Source organism: Herpailurus yagouaroundi, unplaced genomic scaffold, assembly GCF_014898765.1.
Source record: "Herpailurus yagouaroundi ecotype Mexico unplaced genomic scaffold, PumYag 195, whole genome shotgun sequence".
NCBI classification, from domain to species: Eukaryota; Metazoa; Chordata; class Mammalia; order Carnivora; family Felidae; genus Herpailurus; species Herpailurus yagouaroundi.
In genome coordinates this window covers 9578623-9606125 of record NW_024412426.1, presented here as the reverse complement: position 1 = coordinate 9606125, position 27503 = coordinate 9578623, and the positions used below count along the sequence as shown (strand labels likewise).

At 47.8% G+C, this 27503-nt stretch overlaps 1 protein-coding gene and 1 long non-coding RNA gene across 8 annotated transcripts in view; one reads left to right on the top strand and one right to left on the bottom strand.

Moving 5' to 3' along the window:
• RGS8 (regulator of G protein signaling 8) overlaps positions 1 to 21501 on the top strand; it is a 70088-nt gene extending 48587 nt beyond the window's left edge. For all 7 annotated transcript variants that reach the window (XM_040446535.1, XM_040446533.1, XM_040446532.1 and 4 more), the window contains 2 exons: positions 15035 to 15201; positions 16428 to 21501. In XM_040446535.1, the coding sequence (XP_040302469.1) occupies positions 15035 to 15201; positions 16428 to 16610 (350 nt within the window). In that variant the 3' untranslated portion in view covers positions 16611 to 21501. The remainder of the gene's footprint in view (positions 1 to 15034; positions 15202 to 16427) is intronic.
• A 2580-nt stretch (positions 21502 to 24081) lies between these two features.
• LOC121011821 (uncharacterized) lies at positions 24082 to 25216 on the bottom strand. Its single transcript, XR_005781782.1, has 2 exons — positions 24887 to 25216; positions 24082 to 24366 (listed from the first exon to the last, which is right to left on the bottom strand). It is a non-coding gene; the product is annotated as an uncharacterized LOC121011821 (long non-coding RNA).
• Between the last annotated feature and the right edge of the window lie 2287 nt (positions 25217 to 27503).

Genomic DNA, 27503 nt, shown 5'->3' with positions numbered 1-27503 from the left:
GCATATGTTCAATAATACTTTGGATTTGGCAGGAAGGCTTGTTTTTATGAGGCTATTTTTTTTGACTTGTTTTCTGGAGTCACATTAGGCTAGACAAGTGTCACTATTAATTTACACCTTCTTTCCTGGCTGGATTTACTTCAAGGTCATCTTGAAGTTTGGTTTCTATTTCAGCCTCATAACTGACTCACTTAGTTCAAGTCCCTGAGGCTGTTTCCTCATTCTGAAATGGTGATAGAAACACCTGTGTACTACCTGTCACCTGGGTATGAGAATCTTCACAAGAAGACACCTTTATTGGGGTTTTCTACTTAAAGGTGTTGTGTAAGAATATGGTGGTATTTTTTTTTTTAATTTTTTTTTTCAACGTTTATTTATTTTTGGGACAGAGAGAAACAGAGCATGAACGGGGGAGGGGCAGAGAGAGAGGGAGACACAGAATCCGAAACAGGCTCCAGGCTCTGAGCCATCAGCCCAGAGCCCGACGCAGGGCTCGAACTCACGGACCGCGAGATCGTGACCTGGCTGAAGTCGGACGCTTAACCAACTGCGCCACCCAGGCGCCCCAGTGGTATTTTTTTTAATGATGCTTATTTATCAAATGCAAAATAAATGTGCCTTAAGAATAAGTTTGCAAATTTGGCTGCCAGTTATTAATGCTGAGCCATTAGAGACAAAGCTTATGGTCATTAAATTAGCGGATGGAATCTTAGGGTATATTTGAACTGCTGCAGTGACAAGACCTGGAGATTAAAAGGTTTACTTTTATTTGTTTGATTCAGTGACTTTTAGAGCTGCAGACACTTGGTTCTCCTCCCATCCTGGATGTATTTGGTTTCCAGGAAGGCAGTTACTCCTTTCTGAGATGGGGATTCCACTAAGGGGCCACCACATTGCTTCTTTGTCAAGGCACAACAGAAATAGGTTGTTTTGGACTTGGAGGTTCTGTGATCCTTCCTGGAGTCTGATGTTCTGTTTTGATTTCTGTTTAGCATAGAAATAAAAAGCCAATGAGCGAACATCTTTGAAAAGAAAGAGGCCTGTATTCACAGGTCACTGGCAGAATTTCCGTAGTCTTCTCCCTGTGAAGGCTAGGGAGGAGTTGGAGCCCAGGTTACCTTGAAGGGTGTTGACAACTTTCTTAAAGTCTAATTAATTTGGGTTAATGCTGTGACTCAATTAGGGCTGATTAAGCTTTTCCAAAGGGATTGCATGTGTGCTGGTCCCTCAGGAGGGACAGTGGTTGATCAGAGGTGTGCAGGGCTTTCAATTAAGATAGCAAAATGTCCTAAAAAGTAAAGAAAGGAGAATCACGAATGAGCTCCGGAAACAATGTGCTTTAGTCTAGAACCCACCCCCCTGGTAATCCTCTGTATGTAGGCAACTGTCCTCCCTGAGTTTTCTATTTCAGATAATTCTTTTTTTTCCCCCATTCTCAGTTTATAGAGCATCTTTACCTTCCCTACTCTGCTTGAGTGTTTTGGGCACTCATTTATTTCAATAAAGGTGTACTAAGTGTTCATTATGTTTGAGGTCTGTGCTAAGCAGTTGGTTGGGGGTGGACAGGACAGGACCTCCCTGGTGGAGAATGCAGCCTTCTGAGATGTGGACATAAGAAATAATAGTGTGCTGACTACAGGCTAGGGAGTTTCAAGATTTCAGATAGAATCCTGATATTGGGTGTTCCTCTTAAATTCCATTTTGTCAGTATTAGAAGTCCTTACTGACCTGGCAGCAGCGGGTCTGTTTTTAGTTTAGAGCATTGTTTGCACTTAATTGGAGAATATGCTTCTGCACAATTAAGTTAAGAACATTAGCTGGTAGTCAGACCTGTGTCCGAATGATTTTAACCCGGTTCTGCTTCTAAATAGCTGGGCAGCCTTGATGGAGTCCCTCAATCTCTTGGAAAATCTGGTTCTTCATCTCTACAATGAAGGATCTGGAATACGGTGTTTCAGAGACTGGATCCAGGACTACCCTCTTGTTCTAGGATGCTGTCTGTAGCAATCCCGGAGACTGAGCCATAACCAAACACCTACGGCAGGTGGTTTGAGTCAGCGCTGCCTGCAGGGTTACGTAAAGCTGCTTCAAAGGTGAAATTGTTCAGGCAACCAAATGAGGGGCTGAAGCGCCTGGGTTACGAAGCCTTTCCTCCTCGACAGGGTCCCACCATGTAGGGAGCTCTTCTCAGGCTCAAACCTCAGGAAAAGAAGAAAGAAACTTCATTTTTTAAACTTTAGAAAGAGAAAAATCTGGAAAGCAAATATTTGGACCAGTTTGATTTCCAATCACATTTGCTTACAAGTGCAGGACCAAGCTGAAGAGATACCATGGAGGTCTGGGGGACAGCCACTTGCTGAGGGCTTCTTTTTTTTCCCCCAACTAACAAATGAAAAATGAAATTGCTGGTGACTTGATCAGCCAAAGAAGGATTTCTAATGTGGGTTAATTTTGGCGTCTTTTTCCTGCTCATCCAGGGACAGTTAGACTTGGTGTCTGTGAGCTGTGCTCCTTACATTGCCCTGGAGGGTTTGTGTGTATGCATGTGTGTGTGCATGTACATGTACACATCGAGAAGACTTCCTGCCTCTGCACCTCATACCCAGGACAGCAAAGACTCCCAGTTTGTGGGAGAATTCTTTTCTGATGGGTTACGGGAGAGTAGGCACAAAATTGTGTGCTTTGATTTCCTCCTGATGTTCGTGTCCAACTTTTAGTGGGACCCTCAATCCTGAACTCTGATTCAGTTCAAACTCTGAATCTTCCTCCTTCCTTTCTTCCTTCCTTCCTCCCTCCTTCCTTTGTGTGTGTGTGTGTGTGTGTGTGTGTGTGTATGTGTGTGTGTATTTTCACATAAAAGTTGGATTCATTCCAGTTTTAAGAAGAAAGTGTAGACAGGGTTTCTTCCCCTTTCTCTCACTCACTTTTTTTAGCCTGATCCTATACCTGGATGACAGAGCACCTCACCCTGGGCATCCATTTGGTCCTTGGCTTTGTTGCATTGTTTGCCCAGAGCATGGAGGGTCTGTCCTGACCTGTCCCCACCAGGCCCAGGGAATGTCAGGCGAGTAGAATAGTATAATTGAAAGCTCTTTTGCATTCACAGAGTTAGTATCCACCTCTAAGAAAAGGAGACCAATAAATAAGGAAGCTGTTGGTTTTTAAAAATTGGCCTCTTTGGGATAATGATTGAGATATAGAAAAATATAATGACTTGATCTGGTCACACAGCAACCAAGCAGAAAACCCAAAACAAACAACAACGTTAAGATTACGAGCTAATGAAATTCCTTAATTATTCATCCAAATGGTCATTAACTTTAGAATGTACAGTTTAAGTATCAGGTTTCCATTCATTGCATAGCCCTCCCCACATCCTTCTCCAAGCCAAAAAATTCTGGAACAGTGTTACTCAAAGTGTGATCCAAAGAAAGCAGCCCCAGCAGCTGCTGGGTACTTGTAAGAAGTGAAAATTCTGGGGTTTGGTCTCAGACCGACGGAGGCAGAATCTCTAGGGGTGGGACTCAGTAATTTGTTTTTCCTCAAGCCCTCCAGTAATATTTATGTCCACTAAATCTTGAGAAACACTCTAAAACATAAGTACGTAAAGCGATGAATCTGGAGCATCTTGGTGACACAGGTGGCCTGTGCTTTCCAAGAAACACCCTGAAGACTGTGTTACAGCCTTCCAAAGTTCTAAGGCAGCACAACCCTTTGATGGTATGATGCTACCTATGCAGCGGGTATGGTGGACGGTGTTTGCCGTAAATAAACAAAGATGGCAAGTGTGTTTTCTGGATAAACTGAGGCTAAGGGTTAGAAAGAGGTATGTGAAGGAGACATGGATGGAAAAGAAGTTTCTCTTCCTCTTTGCCAACCTCTCTACATTGTTATGATCTTTACTTGCACCCAGGAATGTGGGTGCATTTAGCCTTTATAGAAGGAGTGCCAGGAATAGATAAGGTAACTATTCAAAGTCTGCTGGAAAAGGTTTGAATGAAAAGCAATTGGATGGGCCTCCAACATCCATTCTGTCGCTTACTGGCTCTGTGACCTTGGGCAAATTACACAACTTCTCTAAACCTCGCTTTCCTCATCTGTAAAAGGAGAATGATAAGCCTTGCCTTGCATAATTGTTTGAGATTTAAATGTGGCTATGGTTGTGAAATGCTAAGCATGATAACATGACGTAGAAGGGCTCCACAAAAGAGAACTCTTTTAATTATTTTTGTTATAACACAACATTAAATTCATCAAGGAAACGGATTTCATGCTTTCTGTATGCTAGAGATGGCATCAGCTTCTTTCCATGGGCAGCTGGGGGTTGAACATGAGGGTTGGGTAGGGACTGTATTAGAATCGTCAGGGGGGGTGCTTATTCATATTCCATAATACCTCACCCCCTTCGTATCATGCGTTTTTGGTATTCTTTCCTCATCCCTTCCCAATTTCCCTTCAGTGTATGTGAGAGAACCCCCCTGAGGATGTAGTTTTTAACAACCCAGCAGGCGAATCTGATGTGGTCCCTCTTTGAGACTCCCTGCAGTGTTCCTGTATCAAACTAATTAGATAAATATTCCTGGACATTTAATTTTGGGAACCTTTTAGGTGATGGACTGGTGTACCTGGAGCTTTATAAGACTTCCCTTGTATTAAAGGAGTCATTTGTGAATGCTTTTACCCATTAGGGACATTTTTCTTTGTTTCCCTTTCAATAGAAAACTCCTTGCTAATTTCTTATACTAGTTGCGGATACAGGCCCTAGCTTGGTTTTGGTCGTTGTTGTTACTTGACCTAGCTTCTGCTTGATAAAATAGAAAAGAACATTGGAATAGGAGTTGTAAGACCCAGGCTGTCCTTAGGCTTCTGCTACCACGTCCTAGGAATAAGAAACCATCCAACCTTAGAGCCTCACCATTTCTTTGTGTCCAATGTAGGCCTTAATCTCTCATGTCCTTTCTGGCTCGAAGAGTCTAACACCTGTCAAATCCTACTACTGTTATAACATACCATTTTGCTATACGTACACTAACAAAGTGAAGATCATTGAAGAAAATTATGTTAATCACAAGTATAATTAGCATGCCAGTTGCTTGCCAATAAATGTCAGTAACTGGAAATAGTTTGTCCTCTAAATAATCTCTTTACCTAAACCTTGCTAAGCCCCAGTTATTTGTTTAAAAACCTTTATTTTATAGATAACACAAAAGAAAGACTTTGATCCTGACGCTGTTCTCATCACAGATTTCAAAGGAGTGAACTCAGTTCTGCATCAAAGAGATTTTTGACTTCACCATTAGTATATGCATCCTGGATTTTAGAAATAAATTTGCCTTTCTCATCCTCTGACATTGAAACCCATTCACCAGTTTATTTTTTCCTATTGATCAGGGATGCAAGAGAACTCTGGTGTCTGGGACAGCACTTTGGTAAACAGAGAGGTACCCCCAAAATATTTCTTGCGATCTTGTGTTTTTCGAAGCCTGGGAACTGAGCTGGGCTCCAGCCCACCCCATGCCAGCTGAATCAGTGCTCCTGGACGTCGAACTATTACCTAAGCCACCCTCCCCGCTGCACCAGCTGTACTGCTCATTCATAGTGACCCAGTTTCGGTTCTTATGTAAGCACCCTGCATCACAGAACTAAGAGGAAGATGCCGGCAGCAGGCAGCACGTGTGGCCACGGGTATGTTCTTGGAGATTCTGTGCATGCCCAGGGGGATGCCAAGATTCTGCTGAGTGTTCCAGGAATTCTGGACACGAGCCTCTCCCTTCCTGCACTAGATAGACACTAATTTCAAAAAGATGTGTAATGTTCATAGAGCCTTGACTTCTTAGAATGTCATACAGAGAAAACCAAAATGAAATTAAAAAAAATGAAATTAAAAAAAAAAAGACAGATCCTTTTGTTTCTCTCTCATCTTCCTGAACTATTCACCACCCACCACCTTTAAGTTACCAGGTTTGTCTAGGGGCATTAGGCATATTTATTCTGTATGATGGCACCTTAAGCCCCAAAATACAGGCTTCATGGTCACTAACTCGCATGGAGCACTCCCTGAGTGTCGGGCCCTGCGTGTCCTAACTCCCTTCACCCCCAAAGCTCCATGGAGCAGGTACTGTTAGGATCTGCATTTCACAGATGAGGGAACTGAGGCACAGAGAGGTTAAGCATAGTGCCCAAGGTCACACCTAGCTAGTGTGTGTCAGATCCAGGGCACAATCCCAGGCAGAATGGCTCCAGGGGTCAGAAAGGAGTCACTCTTTCCTTCTACTTGGGATCTGTGGGGACTCAGAAACTCCAGGACCTGGGTATCTGGGAGGGAGCAGGGTCTGGCATGCACAGGGCCCCAGGCTGGAGAGCACAGCTCATGCGAAGCAGGTCATGGCTGAGAGATGCCCGTAAATGCTCATGAGGCTTTCAGAGATAAACTGGCATCCTTCATTCTAACCAACTGCAGTTTATGGAGAAGCAGAAGGGAAGGAGAGGGTCCTGGTGGAAAGGAGGAAGGGGGAAGAGGGGAGGAGGGGCAACAAGGGACAGAGGACAGAAGAAAAGAGAAAGACGCTGGGAAAAGATGCTGAAGAGTCGGGCGAGGACCAGACAGAGTTTGCCGGGATGAGGTGGAAGGGGATGGAAGGAGGAAGAAAGGATGTAGCTGACGAGGAGGAATGGCTCTGGCTCTGGTCCCATCCCGTTCCTTTGCTGGGTCCCAGAAGCGGGAAAGGTGGGCCAGGTGGTCTATACACAAAGCCCACTCCCGCCATCTGCTCTGGGAAGGGGAGGGGCTCCCACCCCTTCTCACATCCATTGTTCCCAGGTGAAGTTTTTCTTTGCACAGTGACCCTCACCCCTGCCTCCAGAGCCAGCCCTGGGAATATGGAGGGTGGTGAGAGATCGGGGTGGAGAGGGGTGGGGGAGCAGAGGAGGAGGGCTGTGGGCAGGCACAGTCTGTGCAGAGCTTTGTGAGCTTTTTCTTTACCACAATCTGTTCTCTAGACGCTACAGCTTCTCAGGTCTGGACCCTCCCCATCTCTCCTCAAGCTCTTCTTTTGAAATCCCTGACAAATTTTAAGAGCCATATTTTGCTTTGGTTCCCCTCCCACTGTGTCTGAAACCAGCCCTGGAAATGCAGATGACCGCATTTTTGGGTTGAGGCTGCCTGAAAGCACTCGGCATCTTTACAAGGTCACTCAGCCATGCTTTGTTACAGTGTCCCCAGGCCACCGTTGGGGAATGTGCCAGTCTGCTCTATGTGACGCTGCTGTGTCTCGGGAAGAATGCTCAGGGAGGTGCTGCGGGAAGAAGAGAGTTTTGGCCTCCATTGTCACCACAGATAAGGTGATGGCAGGTGTCCTCCTGTGGGAGAATCTCCAGCTCTGTAAGCTAGGTGTCACATTTGCCCCACTGTGATGTACTTTCAGTGCGACGGCTTGATTTGGGGTTATTGTCCATCCCTCCTTTGAAGGAAGAGATGACGTGAGGTTCTCCGGCGATCACGAGAGGAGACACAGGCAGAGGGGGTCTCTGAAGTCACACAGATGTGTGTGAACCCACTGTCCCCTGTTACTGGCCATGTGACTCCAAACATTGAACCCAAACTCTCCAAGTCTCACTTTCCCTCTTTGTGAGACAAACTCCCGTCCGAGCTAACATTTACTGACTGCTTGTAATGAGCATTGGGCACTTTTGCGTGGATCGCCTCATTCAGTTCTCAGAACAATCCAGTGCAGTAAGTCCCAGCATTATTCCCATTTTACAGATGAGATGATGTGGGCTTCAAGATGTGAGGACACTTTCTGAGGTCGCACAGATTCGGACCCAGACAGGCTCTCTGACTCCAGAACCTCTGCCTTGATAATAGGGTTGGTGTGAAGATTGAGTGAGTTGACATATGTAGATTGGACAATGCAGAACTGGTTCGGGGTAAATCCTCAGTGCATTGTGGTGATGATGTTGCTGAGGAGGAGGACAGAAAACAATCAGCTAAGAGCTGTGTCTGGTGCAGGCCTGATTTGCAAAGGGAGCACAGAGCAGACTCTTCCCCAGGGAGAGTTAATAAGATCCAACCCCTCACTTTACAGATGAAGATGCTGAGACCCAGGGAAGTCGAATGTGTTGTCCAAGGTCATAGAGCTAATTATGGGCCTGACTCTGATCAGAAGGGATGCTCCCAACTGGGACAGTGGTGCTCCCATCCCAGGTGGGACCAGAAAGGTTCTGTAGGCTGCCTCAGTGAAGCTGACAGGAAGTCATGAGCTGGGTATGAGTTTGCCATACATTTACTTCAAATCCCCATTCCTCCTGAGTCCGTCTCCATGGCTTCTAATGTAATCCAGTGCCCATCCTTGTCTCTAGGTTGTTCTTCTACCCAAGATAACAACTCTGCCTTCCACAGGGACTCTTTCGATTTCTCCCCATCTCATCTATTGCTATCATTCCTGGAAACCTCACCATCCATGGAGTTACTCGTGGCCCCCTTGTCTTGGGCTGAGATAGCACTCCCCCCCCCCCCCCCCCCCCCCCCCAGCCATTGCTGGTGCAGGCATCGTTTGGGCCCCACCATGATGCAGAGCTGGAGACTGGACTCCTGACTCACATAAGAACACCTGCTTTATAATTTGGTGTCCATGCCACTTATTAATCATGTGACCTCAGGCAAGTTGTTTAACTTCTCTAAGCTTCACTTACTTCTCTACAAATGGCAATAATATGAGGACCTATGCTATAAGTATGCCAGAGGTACCTAAAGCATTTAATGCAGTGCCTGGCCCAAAGTGCTCGATCAGTGCCTGCGGTGGTTGTTTTCAAGATTCCTCCTCTAACTTCAACTTTTTTTAAACCTCCTGTTTATTCTTCTCCCCTTTTCCTGTGTCCCAATGTTTAGATCCTAAATCCTGCTGTTCTCTGGGTTTAAGCTTCCTTTACCAACCTGGACCTTATGGTCCTTTCTTTGACTGAGAGGCACATCCCCAAACTAAAAGTTCTTGCTTCCTTCTTGGTGCATCGTAACCTTGTCCAGGAACTAGAACCTAGGCCTTTACAAGTGTTTGCCTGTTTCTTATCATGTTCCTATTCATTTTTCCAAAGCAGCTGTTGTCAACCCTTCCCAGACCCCTACCACACACACTGGACTTATAATTATTCAATTAATTATCTTAAATTATTGCTCACTATCTGTGACCCTAGACTAGCTTTTGAGTTCTGTGAGGTGGTGACTTCATTGATTTACTCATGTCGTATCCTGCAAACCTAGCATATGGAGGCAGACCACCTTCACAGGGACTTCACCGCAAATTAACGAAGATCAAGGCTGTTCAAACTTACGTATCTCAGATATGTCCCTTCCCTGACCAATTCTTTCCGTCTTCATCCACCCTACTTTCTTTTACTCTACTCTGATTTTAAGGAGCACAATCTTTAATCTTTTATCTTCCCTTGCTCTTTTCCTTCTGCCTGCAATACATCTGGAAAGATCTTGCTGCGGAGTCATAGGGACCTGGTAGGGAAACTTGGCTTTTCTTGCCAGCTGTGTAACTGGGACATTGCTTCGACTTCTGCAAGTAAGCCTTATGTCTTCATTTGGAAAATGAGAGTGCTCCTATCTATGGATCAGCATTGTTGTGAAAATAAATTGAGCTAGTGTTTGCAAAATCTCCAGCAAAAAGTATGGCATATAGTAAATAGATAAAACTCCCTGCCCCAAATCCCAAATAAATACATCAAAATAAAACCCTACCATCCCTAGGTCCCACCACCTTCTCCTGCTAAAATCAGACAGGAACTCCTTCCTTCATTTGCTGGCACCCAAACTAGAAACTTCCTGGTATCCACACGCAGCCCTCTTCTCTCCATCATAATTCTGTTCTCAGGCTTACTTCTCTACCTTCCTAGGGGTAACATTTTATCAGTTAAACTCTTTCCTTTAATTTCAACTCCTCCTATTCAACCAGTCTTTTCTGATTAGATCCACATCAAACATACTCAAGACTAACCAAACAAAAAACAAAAACACAGAAAACCGCATTTTTTCCTGACCTCCTGTTTCCTTCTAGTAAAGCTGTTTGATCTTTCTACTCCGCTTCTTGCAAGACACATCTGAGTTCACTGTTTTCTGCTTCCTCTCCTCTCATTCACCACCACGTTCATCACAGTGTGCCCAGGATCCCCGTTACACCACTAAAGCTGCTCCCTCCCATGGTTGCTGAATCTCCCCACCAAATCCAACAGCCACATCTCAGCCCATAGCTAGCTTGACCTCTGGGTAGTGCTGGACATGTGGCCGCTTCCTCCTCCTTGAAATGTTCACTTCCCTGGCTTTTTGCAGTGCTGTGTTATCCTTCTATCTCTCAGGCTCTTTCACAGACCTCTTGATGTATCTTATGAGTGGGCTCAATAATTGTTTACATTATTTTTTTTAATGTTTTTTTTTATTTGGAGAGAGAGGGAGAGCAGGGGAGGGGCAGAGAGAGAGAGAGAGAGAGAGAGAGAGAGAGAGAGAGAGAGAGAAGGAGAGAGACAGAGAAAATCCCCACAGACTCTGTGCTGTCAGTACAGAACCCAACTCCGGGCTTGAACTCCCGAACCATGAGATCATGACCTGGGCCAAAATCAACAGTCGGACGCTTAACTGACTGAGCCACCCAGGCACCCCAATAATTGTTAACATTATTATTATTGTTGCTGTTATTATTATTATCATTATTAAACCCTAATCTTCTTGAACTGTTTCTAATTACTCGAACACTCTTAATTCTAGGCCTTCACTTGTGTGGCTCCCCCTTCCTGCCAGACTCTTCTCCACCTTCTCTTCCCTTCTTTCACTTAGCTTCTGGCTCTTCAACTTCACATCTCAGCTTAGAAGCTTCTCCCTCCTGCACATCTTGCCTTTCCTCCTTAGGTCTGGCTCAGGCATCCCTTCTGGGTACTTTCCTAGCAACCTCTGCTTTCCCTGTCATACCACTCTTCATGTATACCGTAATTACCAAATTATGTTTTCTTGGCTCAAATAGTCTCTCACCGTAAGTTCTGAGGGCTTCGTTGTACCTGTTTTTTATCCCCTCGCAGAATGCCTGGGTCCCATAATGGGTGTGTGCGAATGAGTGAATGGATGGGTGGAGGTGGCATTATTGCTGTGTTGGATTGGGAATTAGTATACCTTATATTTTTAATGCTACATAGTATTACCTGTGTGAACTCTGTCAAGCCCCTCCTCCAAGCTTCTTGCTCTATACAATTGAGAAAAGTTCAGCAATATTCCCAAGGGCACTTTGCAGGTGCTCTCTCTTTTTTAATCTGCACAAAGGCCCAACACAGTTGAGACTTTGATGAAAGGAGATAATGTCTGCATCTTGTCTAGCATGGATGGTTTCCTGAGCAGCGTTCTCTTCACCAATGCCATCGGTGAAGGCAGAAAGGTAATGTTCTTTCTTTATCTGTAACTTGATTCAGGTTGCTCGCAAGCACTTGTTTTTGTTCAATGGAAAATAACACGAAATCTAACATTAACAGCAAACTTTCAGCTTTGCCATTCAAGGTATTTATTTAGTCTCTTCTGATTTAAAAACAACAGGCTCGTCCAAGTAACTCTTCCAAGTCACTTTGAATTTACTCTTTTAATGTTTTTTTTTAATGTTTATTTATTTTTGAGAGAGAGAGAGTGAGGGAGGGGGGGCGTAAGGCAGAGAGAGAGGGAGACACAAAATCCAAAGCAGGCTCTAGGCTCTGAGCTGTCAGCATGGAGCCCAAAGCGGGGCTCGAACTCATGAGCCGTGAGATCATAACCTGAGTTGAAGGTCAGGTGGTTAACTGACTGAGCCACCCAGGCGCCCCTGAATTTACGGTTTTAGATAAATGCAGTGTTTTAGCATTCTCTCCCTGCCCTTTCCTTCCCACGCCCTGCCCACAGTGGAAAAGCAGCCGGAGAAGGCCTTTGGCCTGTGGTCTTTAGGTCCTCCTTGCATCCACTGATAGTGTCCATCCGCTGCTTAGAGACCACCTTGCTGAGCCAGCTCTGCCTTGGCTCTCATGGGCACTGAATCTCCTTGGAGGCTTCCACAGCTCCAAATGGTACTCTACCCCGCCTCTGCCTCTAGCCCCTGCTACAGGTGCCTCTTCCGCAAGCAATGGCAATCTCCTGGCAGGCAGGCAGGCTAGCTCTCAGGTCTGAGTTCCTCAGAGCGTGTGGAAACTTCTGGATTACCTTCATAAGAACTTGGAGGAGACAAGGTATGGAAAAAAGAGCATCCACAAGGGTTTTTATGGGCAGGGATTTTATGACCTGTTTTCTGATGTAAGTGTTTTGTGCATTAGTAGTTTATAAAAGAAATCATTGAATGAGTGATTTTCTAGCCATCTCTCTGCCTAATCATTGCCACATTAGTGTTTCATGCTGTCTTTGATTCTCATTTTATCTTGGATTTCTACTCCCTCTTCAAGGTTTTAAACCCAATGTAGGAATGAGGGTGAGTGGGGCCCTGAGCCAACCTCTCATAGGAGTCTAACCTATGTTACCCCCCTCTTCCTTCCCTGGCACAGGAGCAATTTTATTTACATCCTCCCTGATGGAAAACAACCTTACATCATATTCTGCTTTCTCCATACTCCTTGTCTTAGAGGACCATATGTCTTGTCTTAAGGTGACCGTATGTCCTGGTTTTTGCCTGTGGTGGTCATGGTTTATGCCCATTGTCTCTGTGTAATTAATAGGCATGCCCCTCTTCGCTCTCAAAAATGTCCTGGCTTAGATGGTAAATTTCATGGCTACTCTGCTTTTGATAAACACGTGAAACTCAGGCCTCCAAACTTAGATTTCTTTTTGATTTAAAGCTTGGCTTTGGGAATTGCATCAAAACCCTTTTCTACCCTAATTTCCTGCCCCTTGCAAGTAAAGGCTTGGTTTTTATGACTGTTGTTCTAATGAGGGAATTATAACATCTATTTTTTTTTTCAACGTTTATTTATTTTTGCGACAGAGAGAGACAGAGCATGAGCGGGGGAGGGGCAGAGAGAGAGGGAGACACAGAATCCAAAACAGGCTCCAGGCTCTGAGCCATCAGCCCAGAGCCTGACGCGGGGCTTGAACTCACGGACCGCGAGATCGTGACCTGGCTGAAGTCGGACGCTTAACCGACTGCGCCACCCAGGCGCCCCACATCTATTTTTTTTAATGTATGTTTATTTATTTTTGAGAGAGAGAGAGAACACAAGTGGGAGAGGGGCAGAGAGAGAGGGAGATACAGAATCTGAGGCCTGGGAAGGCTCCAGGCTCTGAGCTGTTAGCACAGAGCCTGATGCAGGGCTCAAACTCATGAACCTGGAGGTTATGGCCCGAGCTGAAATCAGGTGCTCATCTGATGGAGCCACCCAGGTGCCCCATAACATCTATTTTAAAGACAATGATACCCAATAACTTTAATTAGGAGAAATGAAAATGTTTCACAAAAGAAAAAACAAACATTTAAATATGGCAACAGCATGGCGCCACCAATCCATGATCCTGGGCAACACATTGCCCTGGTGCACATTGGTGGGCCTCAGATACTCAGGTGATTCCATCCCTTAGAATTAAGAACTGTTAGCATATTGTCCTTTGACAAATTTTAGAAAAGAAAGAAAACATTGTAGCCAGAGTCTTTTTTTTTTCTTTTGATTAGAGAGAGAGAGTGGGAGAGGGGCAGAGGGAGAGAGAGTGAGAATCCCAAGCAGGCTCCACACCCAGTGCAAAGTCTGACTCGGGGCTCGATCTCGCAATGGTAAGATCATGACCTGAGCTGAAATCAAGAGTCAGACGCTTAACCAACTGAGCCACCCAGGTGCCCTCAGAGTAATTTTTAACCAATGCAGTCACTTTATTCTAGGCTATGTCTGCCCATCCCCTGAGGACAGTTTGTAGAAAGCTGTAGCTCTTCTTTGAATAGTGAAGAGTATGTTGAGGGTTAAGATAATTCATAAAATATATTTTAATATAGAAACATTAGCTGAGTATATAGGCAATCAATGAATGTTGTTTTCCAAATCTATGTGGTAACCCTGCTCATCTTATTCTGATTAGAATCAGAGCACGTTGCTCTGTTTTGGCAACATGCATGACATTGATTTTATTTTATCTATATTTTTAAATGTTTTTATTTATTTTTGAGACAGAGACAGAGTATGAGCAGGGGAGGGGCAGAGAGACAGGGAGACACAGAATCTGAAGCAGGCTCCAGGCTCTGAGCTGTCAGCACAGAGCCCAACGTGGGGCTCGAACTCACGGACTGTGAGATCATGACCTGAGCCGAAGTCGGACACTCAACCGACTGAGCCACCCAGGCGCCCCGCATGACATTGATTTTAAAAAATGAAAAGGTGTGTTCATCATTAAGTCATTGGGAGAAAATTATAGTTAATCTTAATTAAAACACGTAATTTGGTAAGCAGGATCTTTTAAAATAAAGTATCCATGGGATGAACCATTAAAACATGGGGCCTCAAAAGGTTTTAAAAGAGGCTGGGAATCTTTTGCAGGCAATAGAATGGCTTCAGCGACTGAATTTCAGTAGGGTGTTTACTTTCAGAAGTTCTTCTGGTAGTAGTGAAGGATTTGCCCTGAGGCATTCACACCCTCCGGTAGTTTGTCTTGTAAAAGATTGTTTTTTTAGGGTGGTTGACTTGGATTAGGGTTCAGAATGCATTACGAATATCACTTTGGCCTCATTAGACTCAGGGGACAGCTGACTCTGCATTAGGGGACAGAGAGTGACCACTGAGGGCTGATGAGCAGTGACCAGGGTTTCCCACAGTCATTATTACTGTGGCTTCCTAAACATTTCTCCCTAATATCACTCTGATCCTTGAGTAGGAAGCAGAGCCTGCCTCCGGGGATACCGGTGTGTTTAAGAGGTAGAGTCTCCAAGAGGATGTGGAGGAGCAGTGGGGGTTGGACAATCAGGGCCAGTCTCACATTATTACTACCTTTCTCTCTTTCATCTACAGTCCGTGAGCTTATGCCTCTTCCTATCTCTCTTCCTTTTCACCTTCCCCACACCCACAGATGGGGTGGCCGCCTTCCGCGCCTTTTTGAAGACCGAGTTCAGCGAGGAGAACCTAGAATTCTGGCTGGCCTGTGAGGAGTTCAAGAAGACCAGATCAACTGCAAAACTGGTCTCCAAGGCCCATAGGATCTTTGAGGAGTTTGTGGATGTGCAGGCTCCGAGGGAGGTGTGTTGGCGGTGGCGAGAGTCTTGTAAGACCTCTATCCATGGCTCCTGGCTCACATCTCTCTCTTGGTGGGGGTTTGAGCCAGTCTTGTTGGGGACTGTCTTCTGAACTGAGCCTTGCTGCTCTGATGGCTCTTAATGAAAAGAGGATCACTTCTAAAATGCACAGCCCAGGGCTTCTAAAGAGGGGCTCTGTTAGGAGTGCTTTAGTTGTCTTTCGAACATGTGCCTGCAAGACCTGTGTTTCTATAGGGATTCTGTAAGGATAGATGCCATTGAATCCATGTTAGTTTTCCTAGTGGAAGGCAGCACAGGTTAATGGGATGAGCATCCACTTTGGAATCTTATTCCAGTCTCAGCTCTACCAGTTAGAAGCTGTGTGGTCTTATCTGACTTATCTAGTCTCTCTGACTCCCATTTGCCCCAAAGTGAAAGTATACCTTTCAAGACTACTCTGAGTATTAGGGATAAAGCACCTCGTCAACATCTGTCACTGCCTATTAATGAGTCATTACAGTCATTTATATTATTTTATAATAAGTTATTATCATTTATAGTAATAAAATGAATCTCTATATATGGCTGTGCTGAGTTATAAAACAGAATTTGGGAGGATTTTATAGAAGCAAAATGTTTGCTGTCTACGAGTTTTGGTGTGCTATATACCTAGGACTCTTCAATTATTCTTTGACTTGGGAGGTGGGAGGTCTTTGCCCAGGGCCAAGGATGCTGTAGACCCTTTAAAATGCTGCTTAGAACAGAGATGTTCATTCTAACCATAATCTCTCCTCCTGGGGCATTTGTTTCTTTAGTGGTTAAGAACAAACAAGAGGGCAAGCTTCCTTTAGGGAATCCACATTAATACTTACCTTCAGTCTCACTCTTTGCTTGACATCATGAAGACCCCTGGATTAGGAGTTAAGTGATTTGGGATTTTGCCTTGGCTCTGTTACTAACTTTCCATACTGCTTTAGAGCAGCCTTTTAGTATCTCTTTTCTTCAGTGTCCTTATCTGTAAATTGAGACAAAGAATGTCTGGTCTTCAGACCTCACAGGATTCTTGCTGGGATTAAAAGGGATAACCTCCATGAAAACAGTTTGAAAAGCATGACTAAGCTTACATATATATAAGATACTGTCATTAGTAATTATTACATAGCTAGGAGCAGTTGCCAGGCACCTTGGCCCTTGAGGGCCTGTGACCATGCTCTCTGTTTGTGTCTCCAGGTAAACATAGACTTCCAGACCCGAGAAGCCACGAGGAAGAACATGCAAGAGCCATCCCTGACTTGCTTTGACCAAGCGCAGGGAAAAGTACACAGCCTCATGGAGAAAGACTCTTATCCCAGGTTCCTGAGGTCCAAAATGTACTTAGATTTGCTGTCCCAAAGCCAGAGGAGGCTCAGTTAGACCTCAGATGGGGACTCTTGGAGATCACTGGCTTCCCCCCTCCCCTTGCTGCCAAGACCATATTCTAATGTGAAATGTCATAGGTGTTCAAAAAGCAATGGCGTTTAGTTTGGGAGCCTGGGGGATGAGGAGTGGATGAAGGGCCATTCCAAAGTAAGATCCAGTCACCAGAGCTCGGACTCTATTCCATTAACCCATGTTTGTGTTTTGGTTAGCGGTAGCACCTTGCTGCTGTTACCCTCCTTCTGGGTCAGCAACTTGCCCTTCACAATGCCTTGGGTCATTTCCGCTGAGAAGGCAGATTTGCTATGCTGGGCTAATGTGTAAATAATGCAAATGCAATTCTCACCACTTCCACACCCTCCTAAGTTAGGATTCCTGGCTCTAACTTGTACTATACCCCTGTGAGGAATAGCTAGAAGACTCTGGCTCACCTAGGTGATTTGCTGTCACAATGTAGTGGCCAGTGCTAGTGTAGGAGAGAGGTTTGTGGGGAATCCCAGGTTTCTAACGCTGTCATTGACAGGTGGCCTCTGGGAGAAGGGGCAAACTTCATGGAGCTGGCTATTTCTTCCATTTCCACTAGACCAGTGTGAAAAACTGTCATCACTGCCCATCTTAGCCTAGGAAATTCACAAGACATTTTTACCCTCACAATTCCATGAAGGGTCTTGGGAGATCTCTTATATGATTTCTGATGTGGCGTCTGCTTTTAAGAAAGATACAGCTTGCAGATCTTCCTCGATTCTACCAAGAAGTATTCCAGAAGTCGAATGACCAGGGAACATAGCTCCAGTAGACTTTTGTGCAATGGGGCGCCATATAACCTCTCTGTTGCTTAATGTATTCTCCGCCGTCACCTCCCTGTGGCATCACACATCACTGATCTCTTAGAATGACAGACAGCTTGGCAAAGGGAGGTGAATTCCCATAGCATGGACAGCTTTCATGGTGCCTAATACTTTCCTTGTCTCTCCCTGTCCCCCCTTCCATGCAGGTCATGTAATTATGATGGGGGAGAATGGGAACTTAGGCTGTAACTCTTCAGCTTGCTTCCTGGGAGCATGCTTTCTTAGAAAGGTCTCTCTCATGAGGGCCATCTTGGCTATTCAGCAACTTCCTTCTTGATCTCTGACCTTTTGGGATTGAACATGGAACAGGAGGTGAGGCTAAGATCACTGTGAACATCTGGCTGTGGAGAATCTTCCTAAAATGCTTTCATGGTACCCTGAGGCTCCTTTTGGAAATGTGTCAGGATACTCTTCCTTGGAGGGTGAGCGTAAAGCACCCTAGCTTCCTGAGAAAAAAGTGGACTTCGGCACAAATTTGCAGTGCCAGGGATATGAATCCTCAGCAGAGAGACCGGAAAGTGGAAGAGGAGTCTGGAAGAGGCTGGTCTCCAGGTGGACCAAATCGTAGAGAATATGGTGGAGTTACTATTGGGATAATTCACAGCCGGTGGATTTGGAGTCATTGCAGATCTCCACAACTTTCAGCTTGACTAAATGAAATAGCTGCGATTAGGCGTAAGCTCTGGAGTGCAGGCGATTGAGAACTGGGCTGAAGCGTTCTCCTTTTGTGGGGTGATGGGCCCTTTAGGTACACAGGATTCTGGTGTTTGCATTCCTGTCCAGTAACTTTGTGAATTTCTTCCTTCCTTGGCTGCAGCTAGACAAGTTCAAGAAGGCTCTTGAGTCCCACTGGTGTTAGGGTCCATTGCTCCGCCATGACACGTTGTATCTGTAAGTGAGGGCTGGTGAGTCTGTCTGAACCATCAAGGAGAGAACACATACCTCTTAGCCCTCACACCGAAGCACTCTGTAAAATCTCATGTTCAAGAACTCCAATGCATCAAATAGGTGTTGTTAGATCAGGTAGTGTTCCCCTGCCCCCACTGGTAAAAAACCATTCTTAGCTAAAGCTGCCAGAATTAATTTAATGATCAAATTCTTGAACAGGGTATTTTAAACATTGTTTACATATGAAATGTACATATTGTCGAATGTCAACTCTACTGTCGAATATGAGGTGCATGTAAATTGGAACCGCACAGAGTTATGGAAAAATGAAATGTTTCAGAGGGGCCTTTTTACCACTTCCACTATCCCCAGGAGAAGTCTGAACAAGACTGTTGTGCAGTGGCCTCACTTGAGGCCTAGAGTTCTTGCCAACCATTGGTGGAATGAAGGCTGCAGATGGTGGTGTCATGGCGCCCAGTGACTTCCTCCCACGATGGGGAGGCGTGAAGGACCAAGCTTGGGTATCCTGAATTTTGCCGCTACGTGAGCGTATGTGGGCATGTGTCTGTGTGTAGAGGAATGTGATGGCTATATTTATGGTACTCCCGTGGAGTGTCTGCGTGCATGTGTGTGTGTGTGAGACCATTGTGAGCATGAGTCCAGGACACCACAGAGACCATCTTCCCATGGGGTAGAGCTGTCCTCACACCCTTTCTGTCCTGCTTCCCACAAAAGGCACAAAGCTCTCTGCTCTGATGCCTATGTTCAGGCACTTAGGTCATGCCAACCCAGATTTTGGTCTGTGACGAAACAAAGAGAAATGTTTACAACATCTAGAGCAATATCAAAGCATACCTCATCCATGACCGTCCATGTCTCCCGGTCCTGCCCTCTTGCCTGTCTCCTCTTCCACAAGCCCTCATCTGCCTCACTAGGTGGGCCTCTGCAGGTGCCACTTCTTCCATTTAAGGTCTTCCTTTTGTCCTCGTGCCAGGCTTGTGCTGTGGACTGCCTTCTGGGCTTGAGGCTTGCTCTGGGCCTGGGACCTCTGAAGACCCAGGGCAAGCCAGGGCAGGAGCCCAGGCAGAGCTGTGATCTTTAGGACTGCTCTCCACCCCCAAGTGGCTTTTGGCCCCACTTGCGCGTCAACCTGTTTTTAGGCTAGGTGTAAGATTTCCCATTGCCTTTGGCAAACCAAATAGACCATAATCAGTAACAACCATTCATAGCCCCGAGGCACCTTTGGGGTGAGGAAGGATCCTCTGAGCATGCCCAGGCTCACCCAGAAAGCCTGTTACAAGTGCTCATTCCCAGGTTGCACACCCAGAGATGCTGATCCAAAAGACCTGGGTTTTCAGACCCAGAAAACTGCATTTTTAGTAAGTCCCCATAGACCATGCTTTGAAAAAAGATGTTCTAAGACAGTGGCTCCCACCATTGGCTGCTCATTGGAATCACCTGTAGAGTTTTGAAATCTAAATGTCCAGGTCCCACCCCAGAACAGCTTGGGGCCACGACCCAAGACATCAGCAGTTTTCAGAGCTCCCCAGGTGATTCTACGTGCAGGTGAGGTGAGGAAGCACTGGCCTGAGGAGTGAGGATGTGCAGGGCTGAGCTTATGCAAACGTGTGGCCAAGAGGGCTGGAGCAAGCCAAGATGCAATCAGGCACAACACCCGGAACCCACCAGCCCTGAGCTTGATTCGGGGAGGCTGCCTCTGTGCTGTCTCAGTCTGATTCGCCCCTTTGAGATCAAAACGTTCCAGCTGCATGCAGTGTTCGGCAGCGGGTGTGCCGATGGCGGGGAGCTCTGGAGGGTATTTGATTAAGAGAGGTTTTCCCACTCATCCTGAGCTTCATTCGCAGTGCTTCCTCCAAGCTTGCCTCCTGGGCTGCTCCCTCGTCTGTTTGCTCTCATGTACTCTGTGTTTGGCCGTCTGCGTTTGGTTGTGCCTCTGTATCCAAGGCCATGGGATGACGTGGTAGTTGAAACTCAGGTAGCAGGGGAAAGGGTGTGTCAGGGTAATAATAGCGGAAGCACGACAACTTCCAGGTTTGTCATCAGAGGGTCACCCACCCCAGGAATATGCTCTTTGGAGCTTTCTTTTCCAAGGCCACAGTGGGGCTTCCGTGCCTGCTGTTAGCCCTCACGATCGCCTCTTTGGTCTCAGGCTGGGTGGGCAGATGAAAGTTCCTAGTTGATTTTATTCTCTGGTGCTCCCCCTCCCCGCCCGCCCCAGAACTTGCTGCTCTGAATAAACCAAAGCTGTGAAATGGTGTTTTGCCCCGGGCGGGCGGCAGGCCCAGCCTCCGGGAGCCGGGCGGGGTGTGCACGTGCCCCGGGGCCCTGGACTGTGAGGGAAAGACACGAATCCATTGTGTTGAGAGCTGGGGGAGGTGGGGGGGAAGAGACTGAAGAGGAAGGAACAAGGTGGGAAAGACGAATGGCTGCGGTGCCGGCTGCCTCTCCATGAAGCAGAAGGGAGAGGTGAAAGTGGCACAGGCAGAGGCAGAGATGGTCCCCATCGACACGAGCACCCGGAACCATCCTGACCCTGTCGGTGCCCACTTCCACGCAAAGCAGAGGAATCTGATTTTCCACCTGACACTGTCCTTCAGTGCGCCGAGCGTCAGCCCTCATTAAATATGCGTCTCTCCGGGTCAGAAGCGGGAGAGGTGGCAAAAGTCACCCCTGCCTTTGAGAACCTGTGCCACTTGGCCTGAGATCGTGGAGGAAGAAGCCAAGAGCAGAAATGTCTTCCTGTCCCTGTGGCCTCTCGGGACCGCCCAGGGATGCCGTGGACCAAGATGGGAGGCTGCGGGACGGGGCCACTGGCCTTCCCAGGGTTGGGGGCCAGGCCCGCTCGAGAAACTGCTCCCTTGTGGATCGTTACTCCCTTTGGACCCTTCGGCCGCCTTCCGTGTGCCGTGTGCGGGGAAAGGTGGCCGGCAGCTTGCGCTCCAGCCGCGGGAGCCCTAGCTGAGTCACGCGGCGTGCACCACAGATCTGTAGCTGCCCAGCTGCCATGTAAACCGCTTGGCTGACGGAGTCCTCATTGAGTTGTCTCATTACTGTGCAAAGTGGGATAATGTCATTCACCTTTACTATAAACAAGGCTGTGAGAACATAATAAACACACCCTGAACACGCTGCCCTTCGCTCTCTGCCCACGTTTCTGGCCAGCTGACTCTTTATGAGGAGACGCTTCGCACAACACACGGGCTCCCCCAGGGGGGCGCGTGGCCTCCCCAGGCAGGGGCTGGCACGGGGCGGCCATCAGGAAAAGCAGCCGTGTGGGTGGGGAGTGGTTTGGGACGGTGTGGGGGGTGGAGGGTGACTTTAGGTGACGAGGGTGGCTTCGGAACCGTAAAGTGCTACACAAATACGAGGTTTTTATTAGCACCACCTACCGCTTGAAATGCAGGGAGAGACAAGGCTGAGGGATGGTGTATGTATTTGTTCAGCTGGAGCAATCTGAAAATGGAGGGGGTTGATTTTGCTCATGACTGCGGCGCACTTCATACGGTCGGCGTGTCCCTGAAAAGTGTGCTTTAGTCATCAAGCACACTGGTCTCTGGTGATCGGGTCCGTGGAGGGGACCAAAGGAGAAGAGGGTGCAGTGTCTGCTTGTAAAAGCTCATTTTGCAGGTGTGGGGAAAAGCTAGAGATACACGAAATGTTAATAATCCAGATCATTAAAATGCACCAGAGAAGGTCTGTCTAAAGGAAAGCGGGTGTTTCTTCACAGGTGGAATGCTTTGGGTTAACTGAAAAAGCCTTTTGTCATGCAAACCATCACTCCCAAAATCCAGTGTTGAGGACTGGGCTTTGAGGGGTAGCAGCCTGGGCAGGACAGGGACCTGCTGCTGGGGAGGGTGTGTGATTGGTTCCTCTCTTTCCAGCTATGCCCCTTACCCTTATTGCCACTTGGGTTTCTGACCCTTCCAGAACTGAGAAGGGCAGGGAAAGAAGAGAGGGAAGGGGGGGGGGGGGCGGGGGGTGCTCTTGGGGCCTTGGAAAACTCTGGTGGGTCCTTCTTGGGTTCCTTGGAGACCCTGCCTCTGAGGAGTCTTTCCCTCTTACCTCCAGCTCCCCTAAACAGGCTGAATGCTTTCCTACTCTGGCTGGTGCTTGCTCCTTCTTGGGAAGTGTCCTAGCTTCTCTCTGCTGCACTCTGTTTGTTCCTCCAGGCTACCCTTTGGGACAGCTCCTTGGATGACCCCATGCCAGTCTTCGTCTCAGAGACCCACAGCTGGCCGACTAGAAGCATTTGGGGCGTACTTGACCCTAGAATCACAAGGCTTCTTGATCTGGCTCTGCAGCCAGAGCCCCCTGCCAGCCCCCAGCTCATGTTTTGATTTTCTAGGCTGGGATTAGGTTTCCAAGCCTCAGGGGCACATGTCAGGCTCTCCCAGGAACCCTGTGTACCCACACTCCCTGGGGGTGAGGTGAGAGGCAGGCACTTAGCCCTTTGGGAGGGAGGCTGGACTCATAGTACACTAAAAGCTCCAAAAACCTTCACAAATTCTCTCTGGCCCTGACCTTTTTCTCTGGTGGGACAGCTTTGGAGTGCCCCTCACTGGTCCTCTGCTCCCTCCCTGCAGTGTTTGCTGGGTCTGGAACCCTTTGGATCTGAGATCTATCTCCTAGGCCTTGACAGAGCCTCTTTCAGATGGAAAACACTTAACACTATGCTGAGCATCTCATTACCACGCAGTAAATGTGGGGAAAACAAGCAAAATCCCTTCTGTCCTATTGTCTACACCAAGCAAGTGGCCAGAGGAAAACAAGAGAAGTCATTGATATAACTCCCTCCTGTGGATGCATTTCTTAGTTGAGGTCTGTTCTTGTCCCCTGTCCAGGAGGTAGGGGACAAAGCCATTTCGAAAGCTAGAAGGAAAGTGTGGGGACCTGTCATGGGTGCTGCCTCCCCTGCCCATGACTGGTTCTATAGCACAGAGGGGACACCAATCCCCCCACCGCACGTCACAGTGGCTGTGTGCCCAGCCATGAAAACAAAGCCGCGAGCCTGAGAGAACCATCTTTGACTGGAGTTCCGTCAGCACACTCTTCCAGATAATTGGGGCTCTGATGCTAGACAGTCTGAGTTTGAATCTCAGCTGTGAACTCTGCTTACAAGTTGTGTGGGCCTAGGAAAGTTATTTCCCTGTGCTTCAGTTTTCTCATCTGTAGAACTAAAATAAAAACAGAGCCAACTGCTTGGGGCTGTTGTGAACACAGTGTACGTTAACACGGAAGCCTGTTTATCCCAATGCCGAGGACATAGCAGGCACACAGTGGGTACCAGCTGGTGCCTTCTCTCCCACGGATCACCAGGACTCCAGCCAGCACCTCCATTCCAAGTCCGCTTGGCTTCTTGATTGAAGGCAAAAGGTGTTACGTGATCAGTGTCTCCCCCTTTCCCACTAAACCATAAACTTCCTGAAGACTGTCTGCCTTGTTCCCTACTCCAGTCCCTGGATAATTATTGAAACAATATTATTTCTACAAATGTTTTTGAGCAGCCCTTCTAGATTAGGCACTTCTAAGGTAGGCTGGATGTGGAGGTCAGAAATCTACTACCTGGGCCCTCAGAGAACTTACTTAACTCTCACCGGAACTTAGCCCTTCACAAGCATTGGCACAAGGCTTACCAAATGAGGGGTTTAGAAAGTGAGTGGCTGTAGATTCAAAAGCGGCCACATAATAGAAGACACTTTAGGAGCCAGGAGCTTTGTAGAGCAATTTAGATGCTCCGTCTCGTTGAATCCCCACCACAATGCTATGCGGTAGGGTGTTGATTTGCTAGGCTTCTGTCACAAAATACCACAGACTGAGTAGCTTAAACAACAGACATGGATTTCCTCACAGTTCTACAGGCTGGAAATCCAAGATCAAGGTGCAGGCACGATTAATTTCTTCTGAAGCCTCTCTCCTTGGCTGTAGAAGGCCACCTTCTTGCCATCTTTCCTCTGTGACCATGCCCCTTGGGTCTCTTCCTCTTCTTGTGAAAACACCTGTCGGGTTGGATAAGGGCTTACCCCAACAGCCTCATTTTAATTTAATCACCTCTCTGAAGGCCTATCTCCAAATTCAGTCATATTCTGAAGTACTTGGGATTAAGGCATCAGCATATGAATTTGCTGGCGGTGGGGGGGTGGGGGGGGGGGGGGAGTGGGACATGACACAGTTCAGCCCATAGCAGGTAGATACCATTTTGGGTTCTTATCCCCGCATACAGATGAGGAAACTGAGGCACAGAGAGCTTAACATACCCAAGGTCATGCAACCTGCAGGTGACAGAATTGGATTTAGAACCCCAGCCCTGTAAACCCACAGCTGGTGTTTTTAACCCCTGCTTTGCTGTAGACTAGAAGGGAATGCATGGGTGGGGTGAGGTGCGTGGGTGCAGGGGAGGGGAGGGGGTGCTGGAGCTGAGCTGCCCCTGGGGTGGGAAGGATGCATGTATACTCCAACACAGGCCGAGGCGGAGGTGAAGGTTGGGGTGGGAATGGGGGTCAGTTCCTTATCTTTTACTTGCTCAAAAATCTGGGCTCCCGGAGATGTTGAAGGCCTGATGGAAAATGCTGGTGGCTGACGCATGCACTGCAGAGCCGGCTGGAAATTGGATTCGCCGATTATCTGCCCAAGCTTTTCCCCAGCTGTGCTCTCAGGTGCCCTTGTGCCAGTTTGTTTGGTTTCTGTCCTGCTCTTTGTGCTCTGTCTCCTTTAGGATGATGGGTCTGCTACCGTCTCCTCCAAGCCGGTGGTTCTCCCGGGGCAGGCTGAGTCATAGCCCTGCCCACAACCCCAGACGTGCTGGGTCTCTGTCTCCTGCGTCTGCCGTGGGACAGGCTCTGGGCATGCCCTTCCCACGGAGGGAGAAACAGCCCCATCTCCTCAGGCATTAAGATTAGTCTTGCAGGTGCCAAAAGGGACAGGGGCTCTCCTCTTACACACATGGCAGGTGAGAACATGGAGATTCGGATGCCTGAGATTGAATCCTGAAACCTTTGCTTTTTAGGGTGTGTGACCGTGGGAAAGGAACTTTGCCTCTTCTAGCCTCTGTTTTCTTGTTAGCAAAAGGGGGATAGTAGTACCCACATTTCCAGGCAGGGTGGCTGTGAGGATTGGAGATGAGATGGGCAAAGCACTGGGCAGGAGCTGGCATGTGTAGGCAACGCCAAAATAGTACCCACAGGTATCGGAGATTTCGACCCTGGTTTGCTACCATCCCAGAACCGATCATGGGGCTGTGGGCAGTAGAAAGTCCAGGGCGGTAGGTTGAATGTAAGCTGTATTGACAAATGGGATGTCTGACACTGGAAGCAGAACAAGGTGCCTTTCATTCTGGAGGGTGCTCTGCCCCAGCCAGGGTATTAGGTCCCCGCCTTAGATGCCCTACGACCTAAATTAGCAGGGATCACTCACTTGTCATGCAGGCTTTCCAGTGAGACACACAGAATGCAAACAAATGACCCGAACTTTGAATTGACCGAGCTAAAAACAAGATCCTGTGAGTTGCAAAACCAAATTATCTGATGGAGCGCTTTTGGTATGCCCTGCCCCACTTTATGCGGGGGGCCAGAATGCTACTCCTGACTTGTAGCCTTTGGAGACATGTGAGAAACGTCACTGATGTGCATGTCCTCACTCAAGGTCCCAGTGGCTCCGGAACCCACCTCGAGTGCAGAATAGCTGTGTATATGTTTGCTGGGAGGTTAAGGAAAATTATTTTAATCTTATGTCTTAAAAATGAAATTGTCCGGGCACCTGGGTGGCTCAGTTGGTTAAACGTCCGACTCTTGGTCTTGGCTCAGGTCGTGACCTCACAGTCTGCGAGATGGAGCCTCACGTAGGGCTCTGCGCTGATAGCGTGGAGCCTGCGGGGGTGGGGGGGGGATGGGGGGTGGGGGGGTGGTCCTCTTTCTCTCCCTCTCTCTCTGCCCCTCCCCCACTTGCACTCTCTATCTCTCTCACTCTCAAAATAAATTAAAAAAAAACAACAACACACAAACCTTAAATAAAATGAAATTGTCGAGGTTTTCCAGTCAGTGCTTTCCCAGGTCAGCTGTCACCAATAGCGAGGATGCTTTGAATCCACAGCTCCGCAGGGCTTAGGTTGGCAACGTCTGCCAGGAAATGGCAAGGAAGGGGTGAGGAGCTGGAAGGGAGCTTCTAGGACCTTATGCATCATCATCACATTCAAATAGCAGAATCCCCCAGGTGGGGGCATGCTGAGCAGGGCAGTCTCCCCATAGAGGGGAGAAAGGGAGTTGAGTCCTGGGGAGACGAATATGCAGCAATTACCCATAAGAATCTATTGGTTTGCTTCCCTGACTCAGGGCTGGCAGTTGCTAAGATAAAGGGGTCTTGCAAGGGAAGAGGGGAGGTGGTGCCTGTGGGCAGCCAGGGGGCTTGCAGGACCCGGCCCCTCCCGCTGGCAAATGGCCCTTTGCAGGCAGCTCTTCCGAGGGGCTGGTCTCAGCCGGAGGAGACATTCTCACGCAGAGGGGTGGCATCTGGACCTGCTTTGTAGCCACGGAGACAGTCTTGCTCTGTGGAGGGAGCAGCTGTTGGCCACCTGCTCGCCAGCCTGGGTTAAGCCCTCTTTTGAGGAGGAGTGAGAGAGCCTGGCCTCTAGAATAAAGGAGGCGTTCAGCATTGCCTGCCTGGGCCATTAGCTTTGGGAGGTGAGCCGTGAGCAGGGTGCAGCGGCCCAGATGCTCATCACGTGCCCTGCTCTGCCCCACCTAAGGTCCCACACACAGGGCCCCCCTCCACACTCTGGCAGCTAGCCCGTCTGCCAGCCTCTTTGTCTTAGTAGCACCTGCCCCTGCTTCTACTTCCCTGTCCCCAGGGAAGCATCTGTCCCAGAGCCAGACAGGCTAGCAGCAGGCTAGACAGAGGCCGGCCATGCCAGGCCGCTGTGGAGAGATTCAGGGGCTCGGCCTATTTACTGCTCTCCCTCTTCCACGAGGACAGGTTCAGCTTACCCTAGAGGCTCACGCCATTTGGGAGTAGGGGGGGGTCTGTGCTTGTGGAGGGGGGACATTGGTGGGGATAGAGGAAGGGGAGATGCTCTTTGAAGCTGCAGGGAAAAACAAGGCCGTGTGTACACATCCATGACCGAGAGAGAGAGAGAGAGAGAGAG